At 42.2% G+C, this 27,089-nt stretch overlaps 3 protein-coding genes across 5 annotated transcripts; 2 read left to right on the top strand and 1 right to left on the bottom strand.

The window, feature by feature from the left end:
- Positions 1-9,432: 9,432 nt before the first annotated feature.
- Positions 9,433-15,898, top strand: pmelb (premelanosome protein b). Of its 3 annotated transcripts, none has more exons than XM_030055652.1 (12): positions 9,433-9,531; positions 11,319-11,414; positions 11,680-11,826; positions 12,030-12,158; positions 12,881-13,042; positions 13,168-13,494; positions 13,745-13,936; positions 14,323-14,460; positions 14,584-14,686; positions 14,860-15,065; positions 15,196-15,286; positions 15,424-15,898. In XM_030055652.1, exons 1-12 carry the CDS (start codon positions 9,474-9,476, stop codon positions 15,581-15,583), a joined length of 1,809 nt encoding a protein of 602 aa, XP_029911512.1. In that variant the 5' UTR covers positions 9,433-9,473; the 3' UTR covers positions 15,584-15,898. The 3 variants fall into 3 exon arrangements, with proteins under 3 accessions (XP_029911512.1, XP_029911511.1, XP_029911510.1); XM_030055651.1 differs by having other exon boundaries at positions 13,655-13,936; XM_030055650.1 differs by having other exon boundaries at positions 13,652-13,936.
- Positions 15,899-16,161: 263 nt separating this feature from the next.
- Positions 16,162-19,241, bottom strand: LOC115361935 (tubulin alpha-1B chain-like). Its single transcript, XM_030055654.1, has 4 exons — positions 19,106-19,241; positions 17,579-17,801; positions 17,339-17,487; positions 16,162-17,230 (listed from the first exon to the last, which is right to left on the bottom strand). The coding sequence occupies exons 1-4, from the start codon at positions 19,106-19,108 to the stop codon at positions 16,250-16,252; spliced, it is 1,356 nt and encodes a 451-aa protein (XP_029911514.1). The 5' UTR covers positions 19,109-19,241; the 3' UTR covers positions 16,162-16,249.
- A 3,535-nt stretch (positions 19,242-22,776) lies between these two features.
- Positions 22,777-25,461, top strand: LOC115361934 (tubulin alpha-1A chain-like). Its single transcript, XM_030055653.1, is given in 5 exon segments — positions 22,777-22,893; positions 23,774-23,996; positions 24,088-24,236; positions 24,345-24,771; positions 24,774-25,461. Coding segments are annotated over 5 exon segments (1,353 nt in total). The 5' UTR covers positions 22,777-22,890; the 3' UTR covers positions 25,325-25,461.
- The last annotated feature ends 1,628 nt before the right edge of the window (positions 25,462-27,089 follow it).

The raw sequence follows: 27,089 nt of genomic DNA, 5'->3' as shown, positions 1-27,089 counted from the left end.
TTATCCTTATTATGTGAAAGAGTAGGTTTTTGTCACCACCGTCAAACGTCACCACCGTCAGGTTTTCTGTCTGACGGTGATGACTGAAGTCTGAAAAATGCTTATAACAGCGCTCAGGATTGTTATTTTTTGTACCAAATAGTTAAATAAGGTTGTTAAGCAAGAAGCCATTGACTTGAGTGGTATAAATTTTGGAAATGTATGTTTTAATGAGGCAACTGTCACCACCGTCAGATTAGTGTCACCACCGTCAGAGGCAGTTATATTTGTTTTAAATGAATATGCTTACAATATGTATCTTTGGTGCTGTTGAATTATTAAAGTATTAGTCTCTTTTAATACAAAAATATGTTTTTCAAATTAAAAAAAGCATTACAGTGACGGTGTTGACAAAAACAAAGTAGCCTAATAACTGGAAAAACACCTATTTTATGAAAAAAATGCAAAATGAGGAGGTTGCACCGGTACATTGCTGAACAGCCAAGACCTTGGCCTATAATGATATACCTTCAGATTTTGTAATTTAACTCACTTTTTTTTCTCAAAATTAAAACCTGTTTTATCCAAATTCCCAAGAATCAGTGACATACATACATACATACATTATGAAAGGCACCATGTTCTGATTTGTCCATAGTATAAAAACAGCTGGATGTCAAAGGCACGATCCCAGCTGATGATCATTGAAAAGGAAATGAAGGCAGATGTCAACAAGGCCAGATACCTGAAGGAAGCCAAGCAAAAGCGTGATAACAAGGTGAAATTCATCTTCTTCACTTACCAAGCTTGACAGCACACAGTACACTGCAAAAAGTCAAAATCTTACCAAGATTATTTGCCTTATTTCAAGTAAAAATGTCTTATGTCTTGTCAAAATATCTCATTACACTTAAAATAAGACATGATCAGCTCAGAAATAACTTGTCTTTAGACAATTTTCACTTGTTTCAAGTGAAAATCTACTTGAAACAAGTTGAAACAAGTGAAAATTGACTAGTAATTTCTGAGCTGATCATGTCTTATTTAAAGTGTAATGAGATATTTTGACTAGAAATAAGAAATTTTTACTTGAAATAAGACAAATAATCTTGGTAAGATTTTGACTTTTTGCAGTGTAGTTTATATCTGTCTGTCTATTTATCCATCTATCTATCTATCTATCAAGCTTCTGTTAAAAGAGCAACTTTGGTTGAATCTCTGCTTTGCATTCTTGAACAGAAAAAGGCCATGATGGAGCAAAAACTTGCCATCCAGTGGAAGGCCGACAAGACACCGAAAAACCTGCAGTATGAGAGATCCACGGATCCGTGTAAGAGACTTAACCTGCGTTTAGATTGAATTATGTTGAACTGTTTGTATTCTCTTATCAGTGTTATGTTTTGAAAGGTCACAAGTCAGTCATCAGTTCTTTCTGGCTTTTGTTTCAATCAAAGCTCATTCCTGTGATCAAGTGGCTCCACTGTCCTATGGAAGCCATGTCACACTGCAAGGTGAGGTTACTTCACATTGTTTTCAGTCTGAATCAGGTTACTGCACATCTGCTCTTGAATGAACGGTGTCAGATATTAAGTCAGCCTGGTACATGTGGTATTTGTGCCAGATCCATCCCCGACAAGGCGTTTGCCTCCAAGAAGACTGAAACCTCTGCCACACTTTCCAAAGAGGAGCAGCAGTGACAAAAGAACTGCGGTGGAGGATATCAAAACACAGGTAAAATTGCTTTATATAAAATGTGTGTCATATGAGAAGTACAAAGTAAAAGTTTAAGTTTCTGTAGCAAAACCAATTCTGTGGTTATTAGCACATGAAATTGACATAGAAAGTAAAACTGTATTGACTAGCTGTATTGTAAAACCTACAGTTAGGAGTTTTTTTTTATTTTAATTTTATTTTTATTTTTTGTAAAAGTACATACATGATACTGTGTCTTATCTTTTTTGCAGAGAATCACAAAAACTGTAGACAATGAAATAGAAAAGGAGCAAGTGTTTGAACAGACAGAACAAGCCTGCTGGTCAAAGCTGCCTCTCCAGAGGGGGAGCCAAACAGGGCTGGATATGGCCAGGAGCAGTTACAGAAGAGGCAAAGAAGTGTCCATGTTAATGAAGGAGTGCCTCAGTCAATTGGATCCTGAACACCCAACATGTGACAGTGGCATTGAAATGTATGAAACAAATGAGATAGCACACACACTGATCCAAGAGCCTTACTCGAGATTGGATGATATTGCACCTGAACTCATCAACACAGCATATGACGACTTCTCATACAAACAAGAGGTAACCAAAGACATGAGGGATATTTTAAGTCCAGATGGAGCTGATGACCAGTTCTCTCCACAAGCATCAATCCCAGATACACTTGCCCTACCACCAGACCTGAATCTGAATATATTTTCCCCACAACCATCTGAATTATCACTGTTTAAACTCTTGACTAGTGATGCAGTGGACTCACTTGAGGCTTCAGGTGTTTCAGAAAATCACCTAATCATGAGTGAACCAGAGGAATCCATGTACAGACAAGGGGTGTCACCTTTAATCAATCAAAGCGCTCATATGTGTGATGTGTTTGATGTCATGAAGCACAGTTTGGCGACCAGGGTTGTAAAGTCTACATCCACTTCTCCACATCTGTTTGCTGCCATCAAAGACAATTTGATGAGTAAGACTATAAAGTCTACATGCACTTCACCTCATGTCTTTGACGCCACAGATGACAAGTTTACTTCTCCTTGTTTGTTTGATGCTGTGGGGGCCAATTTGTTGACTATGGCCAAAAGGTCTACAGCCACTTCACCATGTCTGTGGGATGTCAAGGAGGAGAAGTCTATATCCATTTCACCCACAGTGTTGGATGAGAAATCTACATCCATTTCACCATGTCTCTTTGATGGCAAGGATGTGAAGTCTACATCCATTTCACCCACAGTGTTGAATGAGAAGTCTACATCCATTTCACCCACATTGTTGGATGAGAAGTCTACATCCATTTCACCCACAGTGTTTAATGAGAAGTCTACATCCATTTCACCCACAGTGTTGGATGAGAAGTCTACATCCATTTCGCCCACAGTGTTGGATGACAAGTCTACATCCATTTCACCATCAGCGTTGGATGAGAAATCTACATCCATTTCACCCACAGTGTTGGATGAAAAGTCTACATCCATTTCACCCACAGCATTAGAAGAAAAATCTACATCCATTTCACCAACAGTGTTGGATGAGAAGTCTACATCCATTTCACCCACAGTGTTGGATGAGAAGTTTACATCCATTTCACCATGTCTATTCGATGAAAAGTCTACATCCATTTCACCATCAATGTTGGATGAGAAATTTACATCCATTTCACCATCAGTGTTGGATGAAATGTTTACATCTATTTCACCCACAGTGTTGGATGAGAGATCTACATCCATTTCACCATCTCTGTTTGATGAGAAATCTACATCCATTTCACCATCAGTGTTGGATCTGAAATCTACATCCACTTCACCATGTCTGTTTGATGCCAAGGAGAAGTCCACATCAATTTCACCACGTCTGTTTGATGAGAAATCTACATCCATTTCACCCGCAGTGTTGGATGACAAGTCTACATCCATTTCACCCTATCTATTGGATGAGAAGTCTACATCCATTTCACCATCCGCGTTGGATGAGAAATCTACATCCATTTCACCCACAGTGTTGGATGAGAGATCTACATCCATTTTACCATCTCTTTCGGATGAGAAATCTACATCCATTTCACCATCAGTGTTGGATGAGAAATCTACATCCACTTCACCATGTCTGTTTGATGCCAAGGAGAAGTCTACATCAATTTCACCACGTCTGTTTGATGACAAGTCTACATCCATTTCACCCACAGTGTTGGATGAGAAATCTACATCCATTTCACCCACAGTGTTGGATGAGAGATCTACATCCATTTTACCATCTCTTTCGGATGAGAAATCTACATCCATTTCACCATCAGTGTTGGGTGAGAAATCTACATCCACTTCACCATGTCTGTTTTATGCCAAGGAGAAGTCTACATCAATTTCACCACGTCTGTTTCATGAGAAATCTACATCCATTTCACCCACAGTGTTGAATGAGAAATCTACATCCATTTCACCCACAGTGTTGAATGAGAGGTCTACATGTATTTCACCCACAGTGTTGAATGAGAAATCTACATCCATTTCACCCATAGTGTTGGATGAGAGATCTACTTCCATTTTACCATCTCTTTCGGATGAGAAATCTACATCCATTTCACCATCAGTGTTGGATGAGAAATTTACATCCACTTCACCACGTCTGTTTGATGCCAAGGAGAAGTCTACATCAATTTCACCATGTCTGTTTGATGAGAAATCTACATCCATTTCACCATCAGTGTTGGATGAGAAATCTACATCCACATCACCATGTCTGTTTGATGCCAAGGAGAAGTCTACATCAATTTCACCATGTCTGTTTGATGAGAAATCTACATCCATTTCACCATCAGCGTTGGATGAGAAATCTACATCCACATCACCATGTCTGTTTGATGCCAAGGAGAAGTCTACATCAATTTCACCACGTCTGTTTGATGAGAAATCTACATCCATTTCACCCGCAGTGTTGGATGAGAGATCTACATCCATTTCACCCACAGTGTTGGATGAGAGGTCTACATCCATTTCACCCACAGTGTTGGATGAGAAGTCTACATCCATTTCACCCACAGTGTTGAATGAAAGGTCTACATCCATTTCACCCACAGTGTTGGATGAAAACTCTACATCCACTTCACCCACAGTGTTGAATGAGAAATCTACATCCATTTCACCCACAGTGTTGAATGAGAAGTCTACATCCATTTCACCATCAGTGCTGGATGAGAAGTCTACATCCATTTCACCATCAGTGCTGGAGGAGAGATCTACATCCATTTCACCCACAGTGTTGAATGAGAGGTCTACATCCATTTCACCCACAGTGTTGAATGAGAAGTCTACATCCATTTCACCATCAGTGTTGAATGAGAAATCTACATCCATTTCACCCACAGTGTTGAATGAGAAGTCTACATCCATTTCACCATCAGTGCTGGATGAGAAGTCTACATCCATTTCACCATCAGTGCTGGAGGAGAGATCTACATCCATTTCACCCACAGTGTTGAATGAGAGGTCTACATCCATTTCACCCACAGTGTTGAATGAGAAGTCTACATCCATTTCACCCACAGTGTTGAATGAGAAGTCTACATCCATTTCACCCACAGTGTTGGATGAAAACTCTACATCCACTTCACCCACAGTGTTGAATGAAAAATCTACATCCATTTCACCATCAGTGTTAGATGAGAAGTCTACATCCATTTCCCCAACAGTGTTGGATGAGAAGTCTACATCCATTTCCCCAACAGTGTTGGGTGAGAAGTCTTCATCCATTTCACCATGTATGTTTTATGCCAAGGAGAAGTCTACATCCATTTCACCATCAGTGTTGGATGAGAAGTTTACATCCACTTCACCCACAGTGTTGGATGAAAACTCTACATCCACTTCACCCACAGTGTTGAATGAGAAATCTACATCCATTTCACCCACAGTGTTGGATGAAAATTCTACATCCACTTCACCCACAGTGTTGGATGAAAAATCTACATCCCTTTCACCATCAGTGTTGGATGAGAAGTCTACATCCATTTCCCCAACAGTGTTGGATGAGAAGTCTACATCTCTTTCACCATCAGTGTTGGATGAGAAGTTTACATCCACTTCACCATGTATGTTTGATGCCAAGGAGAAGTCTACATCCATTTCACCATCAGTGTTGGATGAGAAGTTTACATCCACTTCACCATGTCTGTTTGATGCCAAGGAGAAGTCTACGTCCATTTCACCATCAGTGTTGAATGAGAAATCTACATCCATTTCACCCACAGTGTTGAATGAGAAGTCTACATCCATTTCACCATCAGTGCTGGATGAGAAGTCTACGTCCATTTCACCATCAGTGTTGGATGAGAAATCTACGTCCATTTCACCCACAGTGTTGGATGAGAAGTATAGATCCACTTCACCATCAGTGTTGGATGAGAAGTCTACATCCATTTTCCCAACAGTGCTGGATGAGAAATCTCCATCCACTTCACCATCAGTGCTGGATGAGAGATCTACATCCATTTCACCCACAGTGTTGGATGAGAAGTCTACATCCATTTCACCATCAGTGCTGGATGAGAAGTCTACATCCATTTCACCATCAGTGTTGGATGAGAGATCTACATCCATTTCACCATGTCTATTAGATGAGAAGTCTACATCCATTTCACCATCAACGTTGGATGAGAAGTCTACATCCATTTCACCCACAGTGTTGGATGAGATGTTTACATCCACTTCACCATTTCTGTTTGAAGAGAAATCTACATCCATTTCCCCAACAGTGTCTACATTCACTTTACCATGTGTGCTGGATGTCACTGAAGACAATTTAATGACCAAGGCCTTAAAATCTCCTTCACTTTGTCTGTTTGACACTATGGAGGCTGATTCGTTGACTAAGGCTGACAAGTCCAGATCCACTTCACTTTGTCTATTTGATGTAATGACAAGCAAGGTTGACAAGTGTACGTCCAATTCATTTTTTAATTTGGATGTGATGCCACCTGATACATCAGAGGAATATCAAGATGATCAAATAAGATCTACCAAAACAGTGGAAGTACCTAATTCCTTAGAGAAACAAACTGTATCCAGGAGCTGTGGATTGGTTACACCACTACCGAGTGAAAACAAGGGGCAGATTACGGAAAATGAGACCACTGAAAGGACATTCAGTGAGGTCTCTCTCCAACTAATGCCACAAACTGATTCAGGTGGAAGTTCAGTTGATGATGAAAAACATATTACACTGTTCTCTACTTTAGACTCGGGGAGAGATTCTCCTCTGCTGACAGTTGATAATACAGCTGAAAGCACTGCTTTCTCCAGTGTGGTTGACACTGTTGTGAATGGAGTTTTGGATCACATTGGCACTGATCACTTCAAAGACCAGATCGGAGAATGTCTGAGGAAGAGCATCAATCACAGGATGGCGAGCCCTCAGGATTCTGAGCAGTTAGAGAGAGATATGACTGTGGAGATGCTGAAGTCTGTAGAAGCCAAACTCAGCCAGCTCACAGTCAGTTGTGATGAGCAGTCGTGTCATCAGTGGACACAGACATCTGAATCTCTGACTGATACAGCCAGTGATGTTTCCCTGTCAGATACTGCAGTCAAGGTCTCACTGGGCCCAATGGAGGATGTTGTCAAAAAACAGATGGTGACCATTCTAGAAGAAGTCAAAACAGGAGTGATAGATAAAATAAAAGGAGTTTCTCAAGAGCTAATGGTTTCACCTAGGGCCAAGCATCTGGCTATTGATGCTGTTTGCAACATCATAGCAAGTATGGAAACTTCAGTGATTCAAAGTAGCATTCAGGTCATCACTACTGCTAGTAAAGTTCAGTCTGGCTTTAACTCTCTCAATGCCTTGAATATGAGAACAGGGAAACCTACTCTGTATGGGCAACTTAGGACCTTGATGTCATCATCAAAGTTGGAGTGCATCACCACAGACCTTGTGGAGACAGTGTTTGAGGTCCTGCAATATGAGGGTGTTGGAACAACACCAGAAATTCCTACAAGCTCCTTACAGGAGTTCAACATGCTTTCTGAGGTTTACAAAGGAAATCGTGACCCAGCTGCCCAGGAGGAAAGTTCCACAAAATGTCTGTTGTCTGTTAGCAGCACACCTCACAGTCTTCCCAAATGCCTCTCAGTGGGATCAGCTGAAGCCTCTGTAAGTGAAGCATCTGAATTTCCTGTTCAGGCCCAGAAAACTCTCTCAAATTTGACCACAGAGGCAAGAGGCAGTGGCTTGGGTGAGGAAACAGAATACACAGTGGATCCAGCAACACCTCCGTCAGTAAATGAGTATCTCTTTAGTACAGATGACAACCAGCCAGCCACAAAGTGAAGATCCCTCACTTCACCCACTGCATCTGAGCAGCAGGGACCCACAGCAGCTGATGCAGCTCAGAGTTAGTTGGCATCTCCTGAGTAAACCTCAGCCTCCAGCGTCTTGACTTGAAGCCAGAGCCAGGTTTAAGTTGTATTACACTGTCTGCTGCAATGTATTTTAAACAAAAAATGTTTTTGCAACATTCTTGATTGTATTTTAATTTTTACATTATAGGACTATGGGACATTCAGGGAGTTACAGGGTTCATGGTCAGCATTAATAGAAAAAGATAAGGCACACTTCAATAGGATTTGCAATGAATGCTGACATTGTGCAGAACTTTAAACAGTGTCACAGTTTGGCATATGATACTAAGACAAAAAAAACTTTCAACAAAGTGACTTTATAGTTCTCTGGGTTGTAGGACAAAGCTGGATGAGTTTAGGGAGTCACAAGTGCTTCAGTAATCCTCATTAACATTGCATTCCTTCCATTTTTTCTGTAAGCGCAGTCTCTTTTAGCTGTATTGTGTGGCCTATTGTTCTTATGACCAGTCCTCACTTAGACACATTTATATTTCACGTAGTACAATGTATCCCATATTGTGAATGTAGCAGCACAAAAGTTTTGACCCATTTTACCTGCACCTTTTCTTAGACATTTCCATGACCTTAATTCATGACAGATAATCATCAGTTGAAAGTAGCAACACGAATTTCACTGTAAATCCCCAAATAATTAGGACTTATTGGAAAGGCATTCCAAAATGTGTCAGGTGATTTTAAGAGATTTAGATGGCTATTCATACTCGGAAGTGTACGGGGTATGCTTTCACGTGCAACTGGTAACATGCACAATCTTCTGTCCAGATAAAAAGATAATACCATAAAATGTATGATCTCAATATTCCAATGTATTTTTTATTGATCCTTTACCACTTCATTTGAGTCATTCTGTCAAGTTTGGGGATATTGTAACAAAATCATAGAAAAGTCTCATTCTTTTTTAATTTGCAATATGGCCATGTCAACATGTTACTAGGCTGGTTACACATAGCACACAAAATATCCACTCTGTTGTTCCAGATACAACCCATTCTCAGCTGATGATGGAAAAAATGAATCCAAATTGTTTATCTTAAAATGATCTTGATTAAATTGTGCATTCTAGCAATTTTGTGATGCAATCTTTTTCCATGTAGAAATGCATGAAAAATGTATGTGATTATGCCAGGCTTGCTTTACTGTATGTGACCTATATAATCCCTGACACATACTTGTACTGTAAACACAGTATAATCAGTACACTTCAGGTACCCCTAAATCTTATGGGAGGAGGGTCCACAGAGCCTCCTAGAGGAGGAGGGGTTTCTTCTTCTACTCTGTGTGAGGTCAGACATGATGGACTATAAAGCCAATTTGCTCTGGCCAGCTGCTCAGAAAAGGGATATTTCATAGACAAGGTGTGCTGACAATGCGGACGGCTCTGGTACTGTTGGTGCTGCTGTCAGTGGCTTCATACGCTGTGGCAAGTAAGTGCAAATATTACTTTAATTAATCTGAGTATCAGCAAATATTTTTAGGACATGCATGCAGTAATGAAAATACAGACATTAAATCATGATATGCCAGATGGTTCTGTGACTTGGTACCGAAGTGGCTAAGGTTTCTGGCATAGTTCAAGTTCAGACACCTTCAGGTATTCTGCAGTTCAGAGTGATCTTTGTTTCCTAGAATGACAAAGCATGAGGTTTTAACCACATGATTTCTTTCAAGCATTTATCTGAGATTCCAAAACTGTAACTGAGACTTGCTATGAACTTGCTATCAAGAATATAAGTGGACTAAAATCATGCCAGAAACAGAGACACAGATTCTATGTATGGACTGCAGTCTTAATGTACATATTAATGTCAAATCAGAGCAAATCACACACTTTTTTGGAAGTTTCTCACACCATCATAAGTTCCATTTTAGACCAGTGCACACAAAGAAATAAAAAGGAAAGAAAAACCTCAAGCAGCTTCAATATACATAACAATTAGTGCAGATTATGCATATGCTTATTTATTTTATCTGGAGCTCTGTCAGTCAGTTTGAAGAAAAAAAAGTGCTTAGTGTTTCAGTTTGGTTTTAGCAGGACTACAGCCCTGCTTGGGCCTTTCAGAGGTCAAAAGGTGCTCTGAGACTCAGTGCCTTCTCATCACAACACCAGACTTGGTGTACATAATCAGTAGCTAGTTCAAGATCTGTTTGTGTAGTTTCAAGTCATTCCCATGACATCTATACCCAGTCAAGCTTGAATGCAAATGGCATGCAAAGAATTTGACCTTTATAAGGCAAAGTGATAAGTATGATTATCTTGTTATCCTAAGTCCATGTTATGGGGAATGTGTAGAAAAAATAAAAATATAAACAAAAGGCACTCATTCACAGAAAGATAATTTAAAGATATGATCAGTTTCAGTTAATAACTCCAAAAATTTAGTTTATGAAATGAACTAATGTTGTTTCAAGTAAAGCTGTCTAATCAGAGGAACAGTTCATTCTTCCTCTCATCCCTATAACAATCAATTACATTCATTACGATTTTATAACTTATTTACACCACTCAACAGTTGGCATCAAGTTCAGCCAAGAAAACACTGAAGCCAAGCCATTTAGAGAGAGAGTGGAGAGGGAAATGGCTGTAATTATCCCATAATAATCTAAGCGGATTTCACAATTAAACACAATCAAAAGTCTGATTTAGCTCTTGCTTTGGGAGTTTTATAATTAATTTTGGGGCAGTGGGTTAGTTTTAATAACTGCCCTATTTATGTTTAATCCAAATTCATCCCTGCGACGTTCTTAATCTGTTATAAAAAAAAAAGAAAAAAGACATGCATGCGCATACACATGCACACACGCTCTCACACTTTCATCTGACTGTCACATGAGAGGGATTGGGGGATCACAGAATTATGTTGATAATCAAACAGCACCTACAGCACCAACACCCTCCTTTGGTCGCTAGTCGTCACCTTCGCTTCACACTGTTAACTCGTATCACATCAGAAGTAGCGTGTAGTGGTGAAATGTTCTTTAATAAATCTATAATAGAGTAATCGTGATTTCAATGTACAAAAATGCAATGCAGGGTGACTATAAGACAAACAAAAATTGTAAAAGAAATTCTTTGAAGAGTGCAGAGGGACAGCCAATGTGTGGTTGAATAAGAGATATGTGCTGCACCTTTTCTTGCACGAGGAGCAATATATGTACAGTATTAAATTATTCAAGTTCTGTTTTCAAATGTATATTTCTTGTGATATTTCAGAGGCCAAAAACCGCTTCACTCGATATCCATCATGGAATACTAAGATGTACCCTGTCTGGAAAGATGGAGACCCACGGTACAAAGACTCCTGGAAGGGTATGCATGTTTCAATATTGTTTTCATAATCATACAAATTCACTTTCAGCTGCCTGCAAACTCAATATACTTCAACACTGTTGCATCTTTAAAAAGTAATCTTGCCAGATCTGTGTAAAATGGCCAATTCTCTCACTGATGTCTAGGTAGCTTTAACAATTTATTTTGCATTATGGACAGGTTTGATTTAATCCCAAACCATTCCATTGATTTAATTCTGTTGTTTTTGCATGTGATGAATTCTTTCATGTCTGCTGCCTTGCAGGTGGAAGGGTGTCTTTTAATGTTGGGAATGATGCACCAACTCTAACTGGAGCCAAGGTTACCTTCACCATTGACCTGGAGTTTCCACACAACCAGAAGGTGCAACCAAATGGAGAGGTTGTTTGGGCTGAGGACTGCATAGGCAATGGTAACACATCACACACACTTCTTACCTCATCATATAGTATGAATGAATATAGTAGTTGAATGAATATGAATATGAATATGAATGAATATAGTAGTTGTGAGAAATTTAAGTGTTCTCTTTGCAATTTGGGTCTTAATGTAATTTCTGTTTTCATCTATTAATTTCCAGTCACAGCAGTCACATCGCTCTTGTTTGTGTTACAGGAACTAAATACCGTGAATCTGAGCCAGTATACCCAACACAGAGCACAGAATGGGAAGGCGTTTTCCCCGACGGGACTCCCTTCAAGAAGGACAAAAAGCCTAGTTATGTGTTTGTCTGGAAGACATGGGGTAGGTGGAGCTTTCCTTTCATGTAACAACCTATACAGCCTCTTAAGGATGTTGATTTCTATGGTTCAGGTTCAGGGAGTTTCTTGCTCACATGACATGCTTTGAAATTTGACCCAGGGTGGATTTTGTATAAGAACCTTAAATTATGGTCATATGATCTGACCCTCTCATTAACTTGACTTGCCCTTGGCTAGACATGAAAATTAAGTGTATCCCTCAAAATTTTACTCTTGGCAAAGTGGAAACAGTATTTCTTCCATCTACTGAAACAGTGATAAAGGTTTTTGTTGGAGCCATAATGTAGTTTTTTGTTTGTCTTTTTTTTGTTTTTGTCTTATTTTATCTTTCTTTATCCATCTGAAACACTGACTATATGTGTGTACATGCAGTTATTACATTGAACGCAAGGGGGGAGAATTAATTAAGGAAGTGCATATAGTTAAGCTTGGGATGATGACAGTCAGGTGTGTGAGACGAGAGGCAAACAGTTTCTTGACCGTCTCTGTGGTTGTGGACATTGGTTTATTTTTAGCCCCAGAACATGTGTCAGAACAAGTTCACCCGTTCGCCTCTCAGTGGCCTATTGTTCGTTTTATTTAAAGTCACTACAGTTTTGTTTGGCAACTTAGGGCAGACCAGAGGAAAAAAGATTGGGAATCAAAGTGAATTTCAAAGTACACCAAATAGGGCCATGAACCTCTGCACTGTGTGCTCTTTGGCAGGTCAGTACTGGCAGGTATCAGATGGCCCCTCCTCCTCCCTGACCATCGGGACAGATGATGTCCCCCTGGGCTCCTACACCATGGACATTGTCATCTACCACTACCGCAGCAAGGAGAAGTTCATTCCTCTGGGATATGCTTCCACTCAGTTCTCCATCACTGGTCAGATTTATACAGCTCTTTTAATAATGTTTTAACTGTTGTACTGCAAGCTCCAGTTCCAACTCTTTTGGCATGAATGAGTGGTTTCCTGTAGATTTATTGTCCATCGGTGTTATACTCCATAGATCAAATTCCCTTCGCTGTCTCTTTGGACCAAGTGAATGACATTGTGGCAGGGGACATGCGCTTCATCCAGAACCGGGCAATCGCCTTCACCATCACCCTCCACGACCCCAGTGAGTATCTCAGCAACGCAGACATCACCTTCAACTGGGACTTTGGTGATGAAAGTGGAGCGCTCATATCCAGAGAGCTGACTGTCACCCACACCTACATTAACTCGGGTTCCTACAAGCCCCAGGTGGTCATTCAGGCAGTCATCCCTGATAAGGCCTGTGACCCCCCAGTTGGTATCCCTACTCATCCCCCACCTGCTGGATCAGGCACTACAGGTAAAGAACAACTATTGATGATGTGTGACAACCTAAAAAACTAATGAAGGGACTGCTCTCAGTTGCTATGATGAGCTTAGCATCAGTGAAATAAGTCTCATAAACAGTTTGACATGTTTTTACTGGCTCACATATATAAACTACATCTGCCTGTCAGCAGTGAAGGCACCTGCACTGGTGTCTGCTGTGCCATTGCTGGTGTCCACCAAGGCAACTGGTCTAAATGTGAACATTGGCCCATCTGACACAGAAGAGGACAACACTGAAGAAGAAGCCTCCACTGCCTCAACTGCACAACCAGCCCAGGAAACTGCTGCTGTGGACAAGACTCCCTCCCCCATCAACCCTGACAAGGCAGCTGACTCAGCCACAGCAACCTCCATGATACCTACGGCTGTGACCCAGAGGACAAAGGATGACGCAGTGACTGGGCTTGCTGCAGGTAAACTGAGAAGAACAAAGTGTGATGTTAAGGCTAGTTAGTTCTTGATATTTTTCAGCAGCAGGGTACGTCCTGTTACCACAAGGTCACAGATCCAGTCCTGACAAAAGACAAAGGACAGTGTGTTCATCAACAGCCATGTTTCCTGTTGAAGTAAACCGCTTATCGGAGCACTCAGTGAATGCCCAAAATGTAAATGAGATGTAAATCTTTTAAGGAAGCAGGGACACATATGGGGCATGTGGACATTCCAAAATGAATTGCTCTATTGTGCTTTGTGTTCTATTGTGGTTTCATTGTGAGCTGCACATAGGTTGACTGATAGCAGCAAATTCAAATACTTTATAGTATAAATGTCATATCTTAGTAATGTTTTTCCTCACAAGGTGCCAAGGGGACAGTGACACTGACAGGCCAAGCCACAGTGGTTGTATTTGCTAAGAGAGATGCTGATGATAAACCCTCAGATGATGATTGCGTGATATACCGTTATGGCTCATTCTGCACTGGCATTGAAGTAGTTGGTGAGTTGCTTTTAATTAGGCTTATACTATGTGAATGGATATTAGAGAAAAATGTCTGATGGATATCTAATAGTATTGAAATTATTATCACTTACAATCCTTCATCCATGTCTTTGTATGCAGAGGGTATTGAGAAAGTTGAGATAGTGCAAATGGAAAATGCTGTGATGACAACACCCGAAGCTGAGAAAAATGTGTTGGATCTCACTGTAACCTGCCAGGGAAGGTGAGTGCACTATACTGTACACACTGGAACCCTCTCAAATGATACCCAACCTCATACAAACCATGTGACAATATATAGGTCACTAACACTAACACTGCAAAAATGGCCATTCGCTATTTTCAGGTAATGTATAACAGAAGTGCAGTAATGAACTGGATGTATTCTTTCACCAGCTTTCCAAAAGAGGTGTGCAGTGTGATCCTGGATGCAGAGTGCTTGAAGCCAATTCACACAGTGTGCAACATGGTGGAGCCATCTAAGGAGTGTCAGCTCATGTTGCGTCACTTTTTCAATGACTCCGGTGTTTACTGCATCAATGTGTCCATGGCTAATGATGTCAGCTTAGCTGCCACCAGTGCTAAAGTCAATGTCAGCATGGGTATGCAACACAACCTGCCATACAATAATTTTGCACATTGTTTTTTTTTTCTGCAAATTTGTTTATATTTTTAATTCCTTCTGTGTTGTGCTTATCGATGGCCTTATTGTTGGGCTTATTCTTGTTTCAGGCTCTGGTCTATCCTCATCTGGCACCATAGCTATGGTGCTGGGAGTCCTGGTAGTTGCTCTAGCAGTAGGAACAGTAGCATATTCTTACAAGTAAGAACTAACTTGTCTTATGGTTATTTAAGTCATATAGAAAGTAATCAAGCATGACACATTTGGTAACTCATTTATGCACTGTGAACCAAATATAAATGAAAGAACTCATCTGGATGTCTTTCTTCTCTCTATAGGCGCTTCAAGTCCTACCATCCCCTGAAGGAGGATGTTGTGCCTGCAGGCCCCCAGGTCAGCCAGGCTCACACCTGCTCCAGAGTGGTGATGTCCTGGAACCCTTTGAACCGACGTGGAGCGGTGGACAACTGCCCGCTGCTGCAGGACAGGCTGGTGTGACTGAGCAGAACACCAAGCCAGCACCGTCTACTACATACACAACCAGGCAACATCTGATTTGCACATCATAGTAACCTGGACTGTCTTTTTATACATTTTTATACATGTTTTCTACTGCAAAAATTCATGAATGTGTAAGATTTTGCTTTTCCTAAACTTTAAATCAAGTGATAATTTGCTTAATAATATTTTAGACAAACATGATTCTTTTGGTACCCACCTGAAGCAAGTTGGGTGGTAACAGTGTATGTTTTAACTTGGACCGAACTGAATTTAAATGTTTCTTTTTCCAATAAACCTTGTTCAAAACTGTTACATGATGTTGTCTTACATTTATTCATTTATAATTTAAGAACAGCAACAGTGATGGTGTTCATGAGCTTTTTCATAAATTATCTAATTTCAACAGACTCCCTCCTTCCCCCAGACTAATCTGTTGATTTAGGATTTTGCAGCCATGTATTGACAGGCCTCTGAAAAACAAAGTTCTTTTAACATGAGTAGACCCACCCAAGAACTGTGAAACCCCTATTCAACCACTTTAGTCAATAATCCAAGAAACACACAAGTACACAAAATGCCAATTAAGATCGATCTTTATTAGGTATGAATTATCAGAAGAGCATGCAGCATTGTACTCTTTTAATGACGACTTGCCATGTCTTTCTAATACTCCTCTCCTTCCTCCTCTCCCTCACCCTCAATGGAGTCGACTCCGACCTCCTCATAATCTTTCTCCAGGGCTGCCATGTCCTCTCTGGCCTCAGAGAACTCACCCTCCTCCATACCCTCACCAACATACCAGTGCACAAAGGCACGCTTAGCGTACATCAGATCAAACTTGTGGTCAAGCCGAGCCCAGGCCTCAGCAATAGCAGTGGTGTTGCTCAGCATGCACACAGCCCTCTGGACCTTGGCCAGGTCTCCACCAGGGACTACAGTGGGGGGCTGGTAGTTGATGCCAACCTTGAAACCAGTGGGACACCAGTCCACAAACTGGATGGTGCGCTTGGTTTTGATGGTGGCAATGGCAGCGTTCACATCTTTGGGCACTACATCACCACGGAACAGAAGGCAGCAAGCCATGTATTTGCCGTGGCGAGGGTCGCATTTCACCATCTGATTGGCCGGCTCGAAGCAGGCGTTGGTGATCTCAGCCACAGAGAGCTGCTCATGGTAAGCCTTCTCAGCAGAGATAACAGGGGCATAGGTGGCCAGGGGGAAGTGGATACGGGGGTATGGCACCAAGTTGGTCTGGAACTCTGTCAGATCAACATTGAGGGCGCCATCAAAACGAAGGGAGGCGGTGATGGAGGAAACGATCTGGCTGATGAGCCTGTTGAGGTTTGTGTAGGTGGGACGCTCAATATCGAGGTTTCTACGGCAGATATCATAGATGGCCTCATTGTCCACCATGAAAGCACAGTCAGAGTGCTCCAGGGTGGTGTGGGTGGTCAGGATGGAGTTGTAGGGCTCCACCACAGCGGTGGACACCTGGGGAGCTGGGTAGATGGAGAACTCCAGCTTGGACTTCTTGCCGTAGTCCACAGACAGACGCTCCATCAGCAGGGAAGTGAAACCGGAGCCGGTGCCACCTCCGAAGCTGTGGAAGACCAGGAAGCCCTGAAGACCAGTGCACTGGTCAGCCTGAGGGGAAGAGGGACACACAAAATGTTCAGCTGAAAGAAACAGCAACATCATTTACACTGACAATCTGAAGCTCAACTGGAATCAGCTCCTCCTCAAGTCACCCACCAGTTTGCGGATCCTGTCCAGCACCAGATCGATGATCTCTTTGCCAATGGTGTAGTGCCCACGGGCGTAGTTGTTGGCTGCATCCTCCTTGCCAGTGATCAGCTGCTCAGGGTGGAACAGCTGGCGGTACGTCCCAGTGCGAACCTCATCTGAGGAGACAGGCCACATTCAAGTCATTTCAGGGTTTTACAAACTGAAATCAAGTGAAAATGATTGGATCTATATATTCTGAGAGTTTACCGATGACAGTGGGCTCCAGGTCCACAAAAACGGCCCTGGGGACGTGCTTTCCAGCTCCAGTCTCACTGAAGAAGGTGTTGAAAGAGTCGTCTCCTCCTCCAAGAGTCTTGTCACTGGGCATCTGTCCGTCCGGCTGGATCCCATGTTCCAGACAGTAAAGCTCCCAGCAGGCATTGCCAATCTGGACACCAGCCTGGCCAACGTGGATGGAGATGCACTCACGCTACAGAAGGAAAAAGAAAAGCAAAGTTTATTGGCACTGGTATAGTTTTAGTTACACACATTTGTTCAGCTGGGTCACAGATGGCTTTTACATTTAAAATAGCATAAGGATTGATAAGTAGCACATTTGTAAAGCATCATGCATTACTGGAAAATTGGATTATTCTGTTGCTCCCCCTGTCTGAGACTGGCTGGTACTGCACACCAGAGGCACCACCCTGCACTGCAATCTACAGGGGACACAAATGCCTGACAGCAGCGCTGCGAATGCAGGGGGCTGCATCGCGGGGGCTGCTGTCGTCTTTCTCCCAATCTTTTTGTCCCCTTGTCTTTTATTATGTCCTCTCTCTCTCTCTTTCTCTAGGGTAGACAATGCATGCATATTCATGTGCACGTGCACGAGCGCGTCCACATTATCGTTCTAGAACATTCACGCACTTGCTCGGATTCCTTAAGGATGCGCTATCACAGCGGATGCTGGGGGAAAGTCTGCTCTCCTGCCTTATTATCCTTAAGAGAAAAAAATGATAGTGGGGCAGGCTGCGTGTAGACTAAATTAAATTAGCAGCGGAGGTGAAAATCAATTAAGTGCCAGCGTGGTTATTTAATTATTTTTAAACCTTTATTTGTCCTGGGCATCTCAATAACCACATTTAAAGCGGAGCAAGATGTGATTTTGCACCCCAAGGGAAACCAGTTGTTAAATAGAAAAATCTGTATTGCTCTATGAATTAAAATAATGGACAGTTGCAATCTGTTGTCTTCTTCTATCCCCACCCACTCTGCCCCTCCCTGCCTTAAAACAGAGGGTAAGGCATGTGCAAGACGTCCGATTTTCCCATATTCACATTTTAAGATTATCAATATCAAAAATGTGTCCAATAAAGCAATTACTATTCCTTGAGGAGCGCCGCTTTATTGTCTTGTCTCAGATTACAGGCTCCTGTAGCCTGAATACAGCGGGAGTCAGTGCATTGTTCTAATCTCAACACAATGCAAATCAAATCGTGCCACTGCAGCCCCGATGTGTTGGAACAGCAAAATCAGGTTGCTCAGTTTCATTCTTTTTTTTTTTTTTTTTTTTTCCTTTTTTTTTTTTTTAGTCAGTGATAAATTCCTAAAAGGAAAATCTACACCGCATCCAAATGGCTGGATGGTGAATTGGAGACGAATCGACGTGGAGGACAACGGAGCCTTACAACGAGCGAGACGCCGGCCGGTGCTGCACTCCTTACATTCCTCCTCAGAAAACATCACCCTAATCCTTTCAGACACAAATGGCTGAAAAAAGACTATGTGACTTACCATGTTTTCTTAAGAGGTTCAGATAGCAAGGGAGAGACAAGAAAATGCGAAGAAAGATCCTTTTTAAAATCTGTGTGTGTATTGCGTTGCGTGTTCTACCCAACGGGGTCGATGCAACAACTGCTGAATGGGAGGGCGGCGCTACCAGATTTATACATGCAGGGCAGGGGATTCGCTCCTGTGCAGGAAAAAAAATGACTTCCACCATTTGGTAATGCCCCCCAAATATATTTCATGCAATCATACCTGAACAAAATGATCATTACAAACCTGCAACATGCATTATCAAAAGATTATATTGACTGACTGTACTCCTGTTATAGATCACAGGATAAGAATTTTACTCATGTTTGAGAAAATATCATCTAATTAGATTTTTTATTTTGCTGACTACTTTCAATATCATTTTTCATATTTAGATTTTATTTTTTGATCAAAATATGGCATACATTATAGATCCACCTGGTGTCATGCCCTTTCGATAAAGGAATATTTCAAACAAAGCTAATATATTATGCATGCAAAGGAATAAGCAAACAAAGATTACAAACATCTATTATTTAGGCAGGCAGACTCAAAATCAATAGGAAATGACCATATTTGGGAAGTGGTAAATATACCAGTGTAAGCCCGCTGCATAGGCTGTGAGGAGCCGTGATTTGTTTGTGCATGTACACACTGCACTGGATATACGATAAGTGATGCAAAATGGCTGAATGCTTCCGCTGCACAAGATGCTTCCATCTCAGTGTGGCTGATATCAGCCAGGCATCCATGTTGCTGAGGGCTTGCCATGGTGTCCGCCCGGCATGCCAGCTCTCTCCAGCTCTCCTCCCTCTTTGTCCTAGATTCTCTGCAATGATGTCATTCAGTGGGCTGATCACGTGGGCTGTCCATCTCCCTCTGTGTGCCTTCCTTGCTGTTTCGTTATGCTGGGTGTTCTTCCTCTGTTTGCCTGTTTGTGTCTTATCTGAGGAACTGAAAGTGCCTGATGAAACTGTTTCGCACAGCGGCGACTGCAGAGTGATATGCAGTCGGTGTGACACAACTGTAGGTCAGCAAACAAGATCCTGTTTTCACTGCTTGGTCTCTGGGGTCACAACATGAGATGTTTGAATAGCCTGCTCTTTCTTAAGCTGTCCTCAATCCCGGAGGAACCGAGAGCCATTTGAGGAGGCTTTCTGACGCAAGTGTCATGATTGGTGCCTTTGAGTCTAATGTTGGCCTGGATAAGATCCTCACTGCAGCCTAAACCAAACACGTTCTGTTTCCTTTGAGTTATCATAATTTATTCAACAGGGAACGGAAGAAATATGATTTACAACCGGCCATTTGTGAGTGAGGTACTCAATATGAACTGCAGGGGATGAAAGAGTGGGACAGGAAGCAGTCATGGCTCCATGCCGAGTTTTCTTGAGAGAACATTCTCTGGCCCCCAGCACCCACCCGCCTGGCCGCCCCTCCCAGCAGCTGTGAGACAGGGAGGGTCTGAGCAGCTGCTGCTCACCAAGAGGAGAGAGGGAGGATGGGAACGCTTGAGATGGGAGTGGTCCTCCATGCAATGAAAGAGACCGCACTACATCCTGCTCAGGGAATATGATACCCAGCAATGTACAAAGCATACTCTCAAAATGTCACAGGATGATTTTTATGTCGTAGTTTTGATTGCAAATTGAAAAAGCCATGCTTTTGACGCAATAATCACAAGGCAGGACATGACAACAATCTAATTTTTGCTTTTTCTTTTGTTGTGAGCCTTAATGCACTTGTAGCTGCAAATATGCTGGAAACTGATATTCACAAAAGCAGAGCAATCATGACTATATGACATCAACTCTTCTCAAGTTTCATCACCAAATCTGGGTCAACAAATGTATGTTTCTTTAGTCCCCTCAATAAAAACTAAAGCAGCGCTGAGTACAAAGAGGTATTATTTCTACCCCCAGGGAAAACAGTAAAACAGTCTGTTATCATAGAGTTTCTTTTGTTGTTAGCAACCAAGGGGCTTAAAAATGTCAGTTCGTTTGCAGGACTACTCTGTAAGACCTACTGAAGGACACATTTATGGTCCTTACAGCTGAATGTTTAAGACATACATCAACAGAGCTGGTGTGCATGGCCAGCAACGTGATTGTCAGGCTATTGCTGTCCAAATAAAGCATGAAGGTAGGGATTAAAGTGAAAAGATAACGTGTGGAGTGTACAACCAACCACATTGAGGAATGCGGGAATAAAAGAGCTGACTCACATTAACTGTCATGCACCGTGTCTCACAGAGACAGCACTCCCATCAGCCCTGCCCATCACAATTGTTTTTTGTCATCAGTCTGAAAAGAGAAGGTCACTTGTGCTTGTAGATGAGCAAGTAGGCCACTTGTCTCCTTGGACACAGGACAAGTAGGCAGAAAGATTTTGACAGTAAAGCGGGCAGGGGCATCTCACATCCCCCCACTGGGGCAGCTGCAGTGCTGCCCATTAGTGCTGCTATTTAAGCTGGGTCATGTGACTACCAGATAAAGGCGGTTTATGTGGATACTAGGCTGTATCCAGGCAACTCCGTTATTCATTTCCTAGCAACGGTTGGATCTTGGGAGGAGGGTTGGGGGTTGGGTGTCTGTTGGCTCTCTGGCCTATATCTCCCTCATCTATGACTGGGCAGTTTGACTCCCATTATCTACACAATACAATAGAAGAATCAGCCAGAAAAAATATGAATATATTTCTAATGTTCAGCAGCATGCATATTGCTTAAGATATAAATATAATAGATATGACAATGATAGGAAAGTGGGCAGTTGTGTTAAGAGATAAATGGGAGGGAGAGGGAATGGGGGGGGGGGGGGGGGGGGGGGGGGGGGGGGCTGCCACACCTAGTTCCTGCCTGAGCAAAAGAGCATCACTAATATCACAAATAGTACCACTATGACTGGCTTATAACCAGCTTTTGTATAACATATTTAACTCTAAACCTGGAATCAGATCAGCTCATGTTGTAGCCCCTTATTATAGGTATTATACATATATTTTTATATTACCATAAGTCCAAAATAAGACATTAGGAGACAGAGACCAGTTTCTCCTCATCTTGCAAGGATGATTTGTAATCTTTTCCTAATACAGTATGGAAAGGTTTCCCCTGTGTCTGATATTTAGACAAATGTTACATTTTAAGGGCTAATCAACTAATTGATTACTATTGTGGCAGGTGTTCATACATCAATCACATGCATTACACATGAGATTTATAAGCTGAACACAAAGCAGCTATTACTGACTGATGTCTAAATTAAAATATTCTATTCTATTCTATTCTATTCTAATATATTTAATATCGTGGTTGGCCTATTTTGTCTTATAATACAACATTCTATTTAGTTTCAGAGGTTTGGCTGTGAAAGTGCATACAAACTTTTCGGCCAGTGCCAGACTGAGCCTGTCTGGTTACAGCATGCTCAAAATTACGCACCATTTTCACACAATAAGAGGCGCCATATTTGCTGCACAATAACCGGGAAGATGTCGGGTGGGGTCTGGGAAGTGGGCTTCACGCATGATGGCTCCGTTTATCCAATAGAAAGCAGCAGGCAGCTTTGAAGAGGCAGATTGACTGGGACTTGACCAATAAGAGGGGAGCGGGCGCAGCGGCCGGGGCTGCGCTTGCATAAAAAGAGCGGTCCATCCCCATGTGCTACATTTCCTCTTACATCGACCCCATAACTGTCGAATTGTAAGACGCCCTTTCGAGGAGCATCTGCAACCGTCAAGCGCTACTAAAACATAACAAAATGGTAAGATCTTATTCTAATACTCATAAAATAGCCAGACTGTTCGTTTACTTTCAATTTTACAGCAAGGATGTAGTTTGATACTGGATATGTGATTAATGAGGGAGGTGTAAACTTACCGAAAAAGTTGAAAAATGAAATGAAACGTAATCTGAAACCGTTATTTTATATCGCAGTGCCTTTATTATGTAAAGAAAAATGTATCCTGAGTCGGGGTATTGTTTAAGTGTGGTACGGGGAGAGGCTCTGGCGCGCTTTGGATGGGTACGTGGCGGGCCGGCTCTGAACAAAAGAGGTTTTGAACGGATTGCAATGTGGACAGAATGAATAATGTAGGCTTGCGTCCAACCTCCGACTCTGCGGTATTTTTTCTATTCTCTCCCGGTCTGACTAAGCCCGGTCCTCGCTGCTTGTGACAGCATCAGGCTGTAATTCAATGAAGCCGGAGGATGCGCAGAGGCTGCACTCTTCATAAAATGGCCCACACCCAAAGAAACCCTATCCGTGGGCAAAATGGATGAAATGCTCTGTCAGCATGGCTACCAGCAAGCCATTAAAAATTCATACTGGTAATGGACACTACTGAGTCGCTCTAAAGTAGCCCAGGTCCGCAGTGAAGAGGGGGAGCAATATCCTCTGCTGTCAGACTGTTATTTTACTCTGTGATCTGACTGATAATTTGTTGCAATGTGGTGCAACTTCCTTTTTACCTCATCCACCATACTTTGAATAAGATATAAACTGATTATACAATTATATACTATGATATGCTGTATATAAATCTATAACATAAGATACTGAATGTTCATCATAATGAAATTAGAGGTCTAACCTTATAAAATAATTATTTTTCAGTTTTTAAAAAATATTTTCTCATTTCCAGCGTGAGTGCATCTCCATCCACGTGGGTCAGGCTGGTGTCCAGATTGGCAATGCCTGCTGGGAGCTTTACTGTCTGGAACATGGGATCCAGCCAGACGGACAGATGCCCAGTGACAAGACAATTGGAGGAGGAGACGACTCTTTCAACACCTTCTTCAGTGAGACTGGAGCTGGAAAGCACGTCCCCAGGGCCGTTTTTGTGGACCTGGAGCCCACTGTCATCGGTAAACTCTCAGAATATATAGATCCAATCATTGTCACTTGATTTCAGTTTGTAAAACCCTGAAATGACTTGAATGTGACCTGTCTCCTCAGATGAGGTTCGCACTGGGACGTACCGCCAGCTGTTCCACCCTGAGCAGCTGATCACTGGCAAGGAGGATGCAGCCAACAACTACGCCCGTGGGCACTACACCATTGGCAAAGAGATCATCGATCTGGTGCTGGACAGGATCCGCAAACTGGTGGGTGACTTGAGGAGGAGCTGATTCCAGTTGAGCTTCAGATTGTCAGTGTAAATGATGTTGCTGTTTCTTTCAGCTGAACATTTTGTGTGTCCCTCTTCCCCTCAGGCTGACCAGTGCACTGGTCTTCAGGGCTTCCTGGTCTTCCACAGCTTCGGAGGTGGCACCGGCTCCGGTTTCACCTCCCTGCTGATGGAGCGTCTGTCTGTGGACTACGGCAAGAAGTCCAAGCTGGAGTTCTCCATCTACCCAGCTCCCCAGGTGTCCACCGCTGTGGTGGAGCCCTACAACTCCATCCTGACCACCCACACCACCCTGGAGCACTCTGACTGTGCTTTCATGGTGGACAACGAGGCCATCTATGATATCTGCCGTAGAAACCTCGATATTGAGCGTCCCACCTACACAAACCTCAACAGGCTTATCGGTCAGATCGTTTCCTCCATCACTGCCTCCCTTCGTTTCGATGGCGCCCTCAATGTTGATCTGACAGAGTTCCAGACCAACTTGGTGCCATACCCCCGTATCCACTTCCCCTGGCCACCTATGCCCCTGTTATCTCTGCTGAGAAGGCTTACCATGAGCAGCTCTCAGTGGCTGAGATCACCAACGCCTGCTTCGAGCCGGCCAATCAGATGGTGAAATGCGACCCTCGCCACGGCAAATACATGGCTTGCTGCCTTTTGTACCGTGGTGATGTGGTGCCCAAAGATGTTAACGCTGCCATTGCCACCATCAAAACCAAGCGCACCATCCAGTTTGTGGACTGGTGCCCCACTGGTTTCAAGGTTGGCATCAACTACCAGCCCCCCACTGTAGTCCCTGGTGGAGATCTGGCCAAGGTCCAGAGGGCTGTGTGCATGCTGAGCAACACCACTGCTATTGCTGAGGCCTGGGCTCGGCTTGACCACAAGTTTGATCTGATGTACGCTAAGCGTGCCTTTGTGCACTGGTATGTTGGTGAGGGTATGGAGGAGGGTGAGTTCTCTGAGGCCAGAGAGGACATGGCAGCCCTGGAGAAAGATTATGAGGAGGTCGGAGTCGACTCCATTGAGGGTGAGGGAGAGGAGGAAGGAGAGGAGTATTAAAAGGAAAATTAAGGCGCTATTTGAACAGGAAACAGAATTGATTCCAGTGTTATTCTTTATGCATTCCAACAAGACAAATGTCAGTCCACCAAATGTCAGTCTGGATATGTACTGAATAAAGTTCCTGTGTGACAAAATGGTTTCGTCTTTGTCTTTCAGTAGTAAAAATAATTTTTACTAAGTGGTAAAGAATAAAATGTAATTCTGATGAGACAAAATTCTGACCTATGAACTACAAGAACAATAGCAGTTTTATCTAGACCTAATTACAGTTTTGCACATATATGTGTGAGAGAACTGGCTATACAGAAAGCACATTACAATGCACAGTGCACAGTAAGGTTTCTATTCAGACTACATTCCTTGCAAAACAAGCAAGTATGACCAGTCTTGCATCATTTGTGTTTGTCAAGAACAGAATTACATAAAGAGGAGGCAGCATGGTGACCTAATGGCAAAACACTTCCCAGATGATAGGTTTCATCCATCAAACAGCCAGTGTGCCTTTCAGCAATGTTCTCTCAAAGTACGCTTGAGAAAATAAATGTGCAGTGTAAGTTGCTCTGGATGGCTGTCAGCTCAGAGTGTAAACAACGGCTGCAGCTGAACCAGAAACTCAAAACTAAAATGGGCACACACGCCTCATGCCCCATTTTAATTTCTTTAAACAAGAATGGTGGTCAGTGCTCTTAATTTTTTTTTTTTTTTTTTAGTACAGCACTAAAAGGTGAGCGTATCCTCAGGATCTGTCTGGTTTGTGTGTACAGGCTAGAGTCATGGTTTATGGACTGATCAGGCTTTACTAACATTAGGGCTGTGATCTCATCATAGAAACATTGGGCATCAAAGAAAAAAAAAATCGAATCTTGTCATCTAAAATGAAAGGTGAGATTTTAAAATGGCATTACTATGAGCTGGTCATCACTGTAAAGAGAAGAGCGACAGGTATAAAAAATGAGTATCATTATAGAAAGTTTTTATGTAACCTACATCCATCACTTTGCCCCAATCTACAATATAGTGTTCTATGAATTTACATGATAAAAGTGTGTGGTTTCAGCTTGTGGAAATGGGTGAACTGTTTCCCAAATGAAATAACAGGGCAGCTGGGCTCAGGTGGGTCAGTCTAGCTCAAATCTGAACATTCAAAGAAACATGTTTTTCTGTATTATTTTTCTCCAGAGCACTGGCAAACTTGAATGGCAAAGAAGAGACCCTATCAAAATATCCAGAAAAATATCAATAGCAATGACTTTTTGTTTTTGTTTTTACAGCTAATCTTCATAACATTACATAACCTCCACTGCTTAAAAAATAGCCTGGACCAGCCAACCTAATGCAGGCCATGCTCTGACTGAAATTAATGAATAAATTACTAAATAAATAAATATGCTGGTTTAGCAGGAGGCCAGCTTCATCATATTTTGGGCACTTTGATATTAGCTGGTCTACGAGCATCAGTTTTCCCATAGAGCCACCAACATCAGACCATCTCTGCCTGGCTGCGGCCAGCAACAGAAAAACCCCCAGCTCAGACCACCAATTACTTTGTCTGGCACTGAATTTTTAAAGATGCTTCTGCTCCTTGCCTTTTTCACTGGTCCTCACCATAACTTTGCAGATTAACCCAATGATATTATTTTGTCATCCAGCTCAGCAAAAAACACCAGGAGCAGCTTGAACTAGACCTACCTGTTGATCAATTAAACACTTCACTAAGCCATGGGGGTTTCAAACTTTTAAGGTTCTGGACCCCCTAATTGAC

Source organism: Myripristis murdjan, chromosome 7 (assembly GCF_902150065.1).
Source record: "Myripristis murdjan chromosome 7, fMyrMur1.1, whole genome shotgun sequence".
Lineage (NCBI taxonomy): Eukaryota > Metazoa > Chordata > Actinopteri > Holocentriformes > Holocentridae > Myripristis > Myripristis murdjan.
The sequence above is the reverse complement of the archived record's forward strand: the minus strand, read 5'-3'. Positions and strand labels throughout refer to the sequence as shown.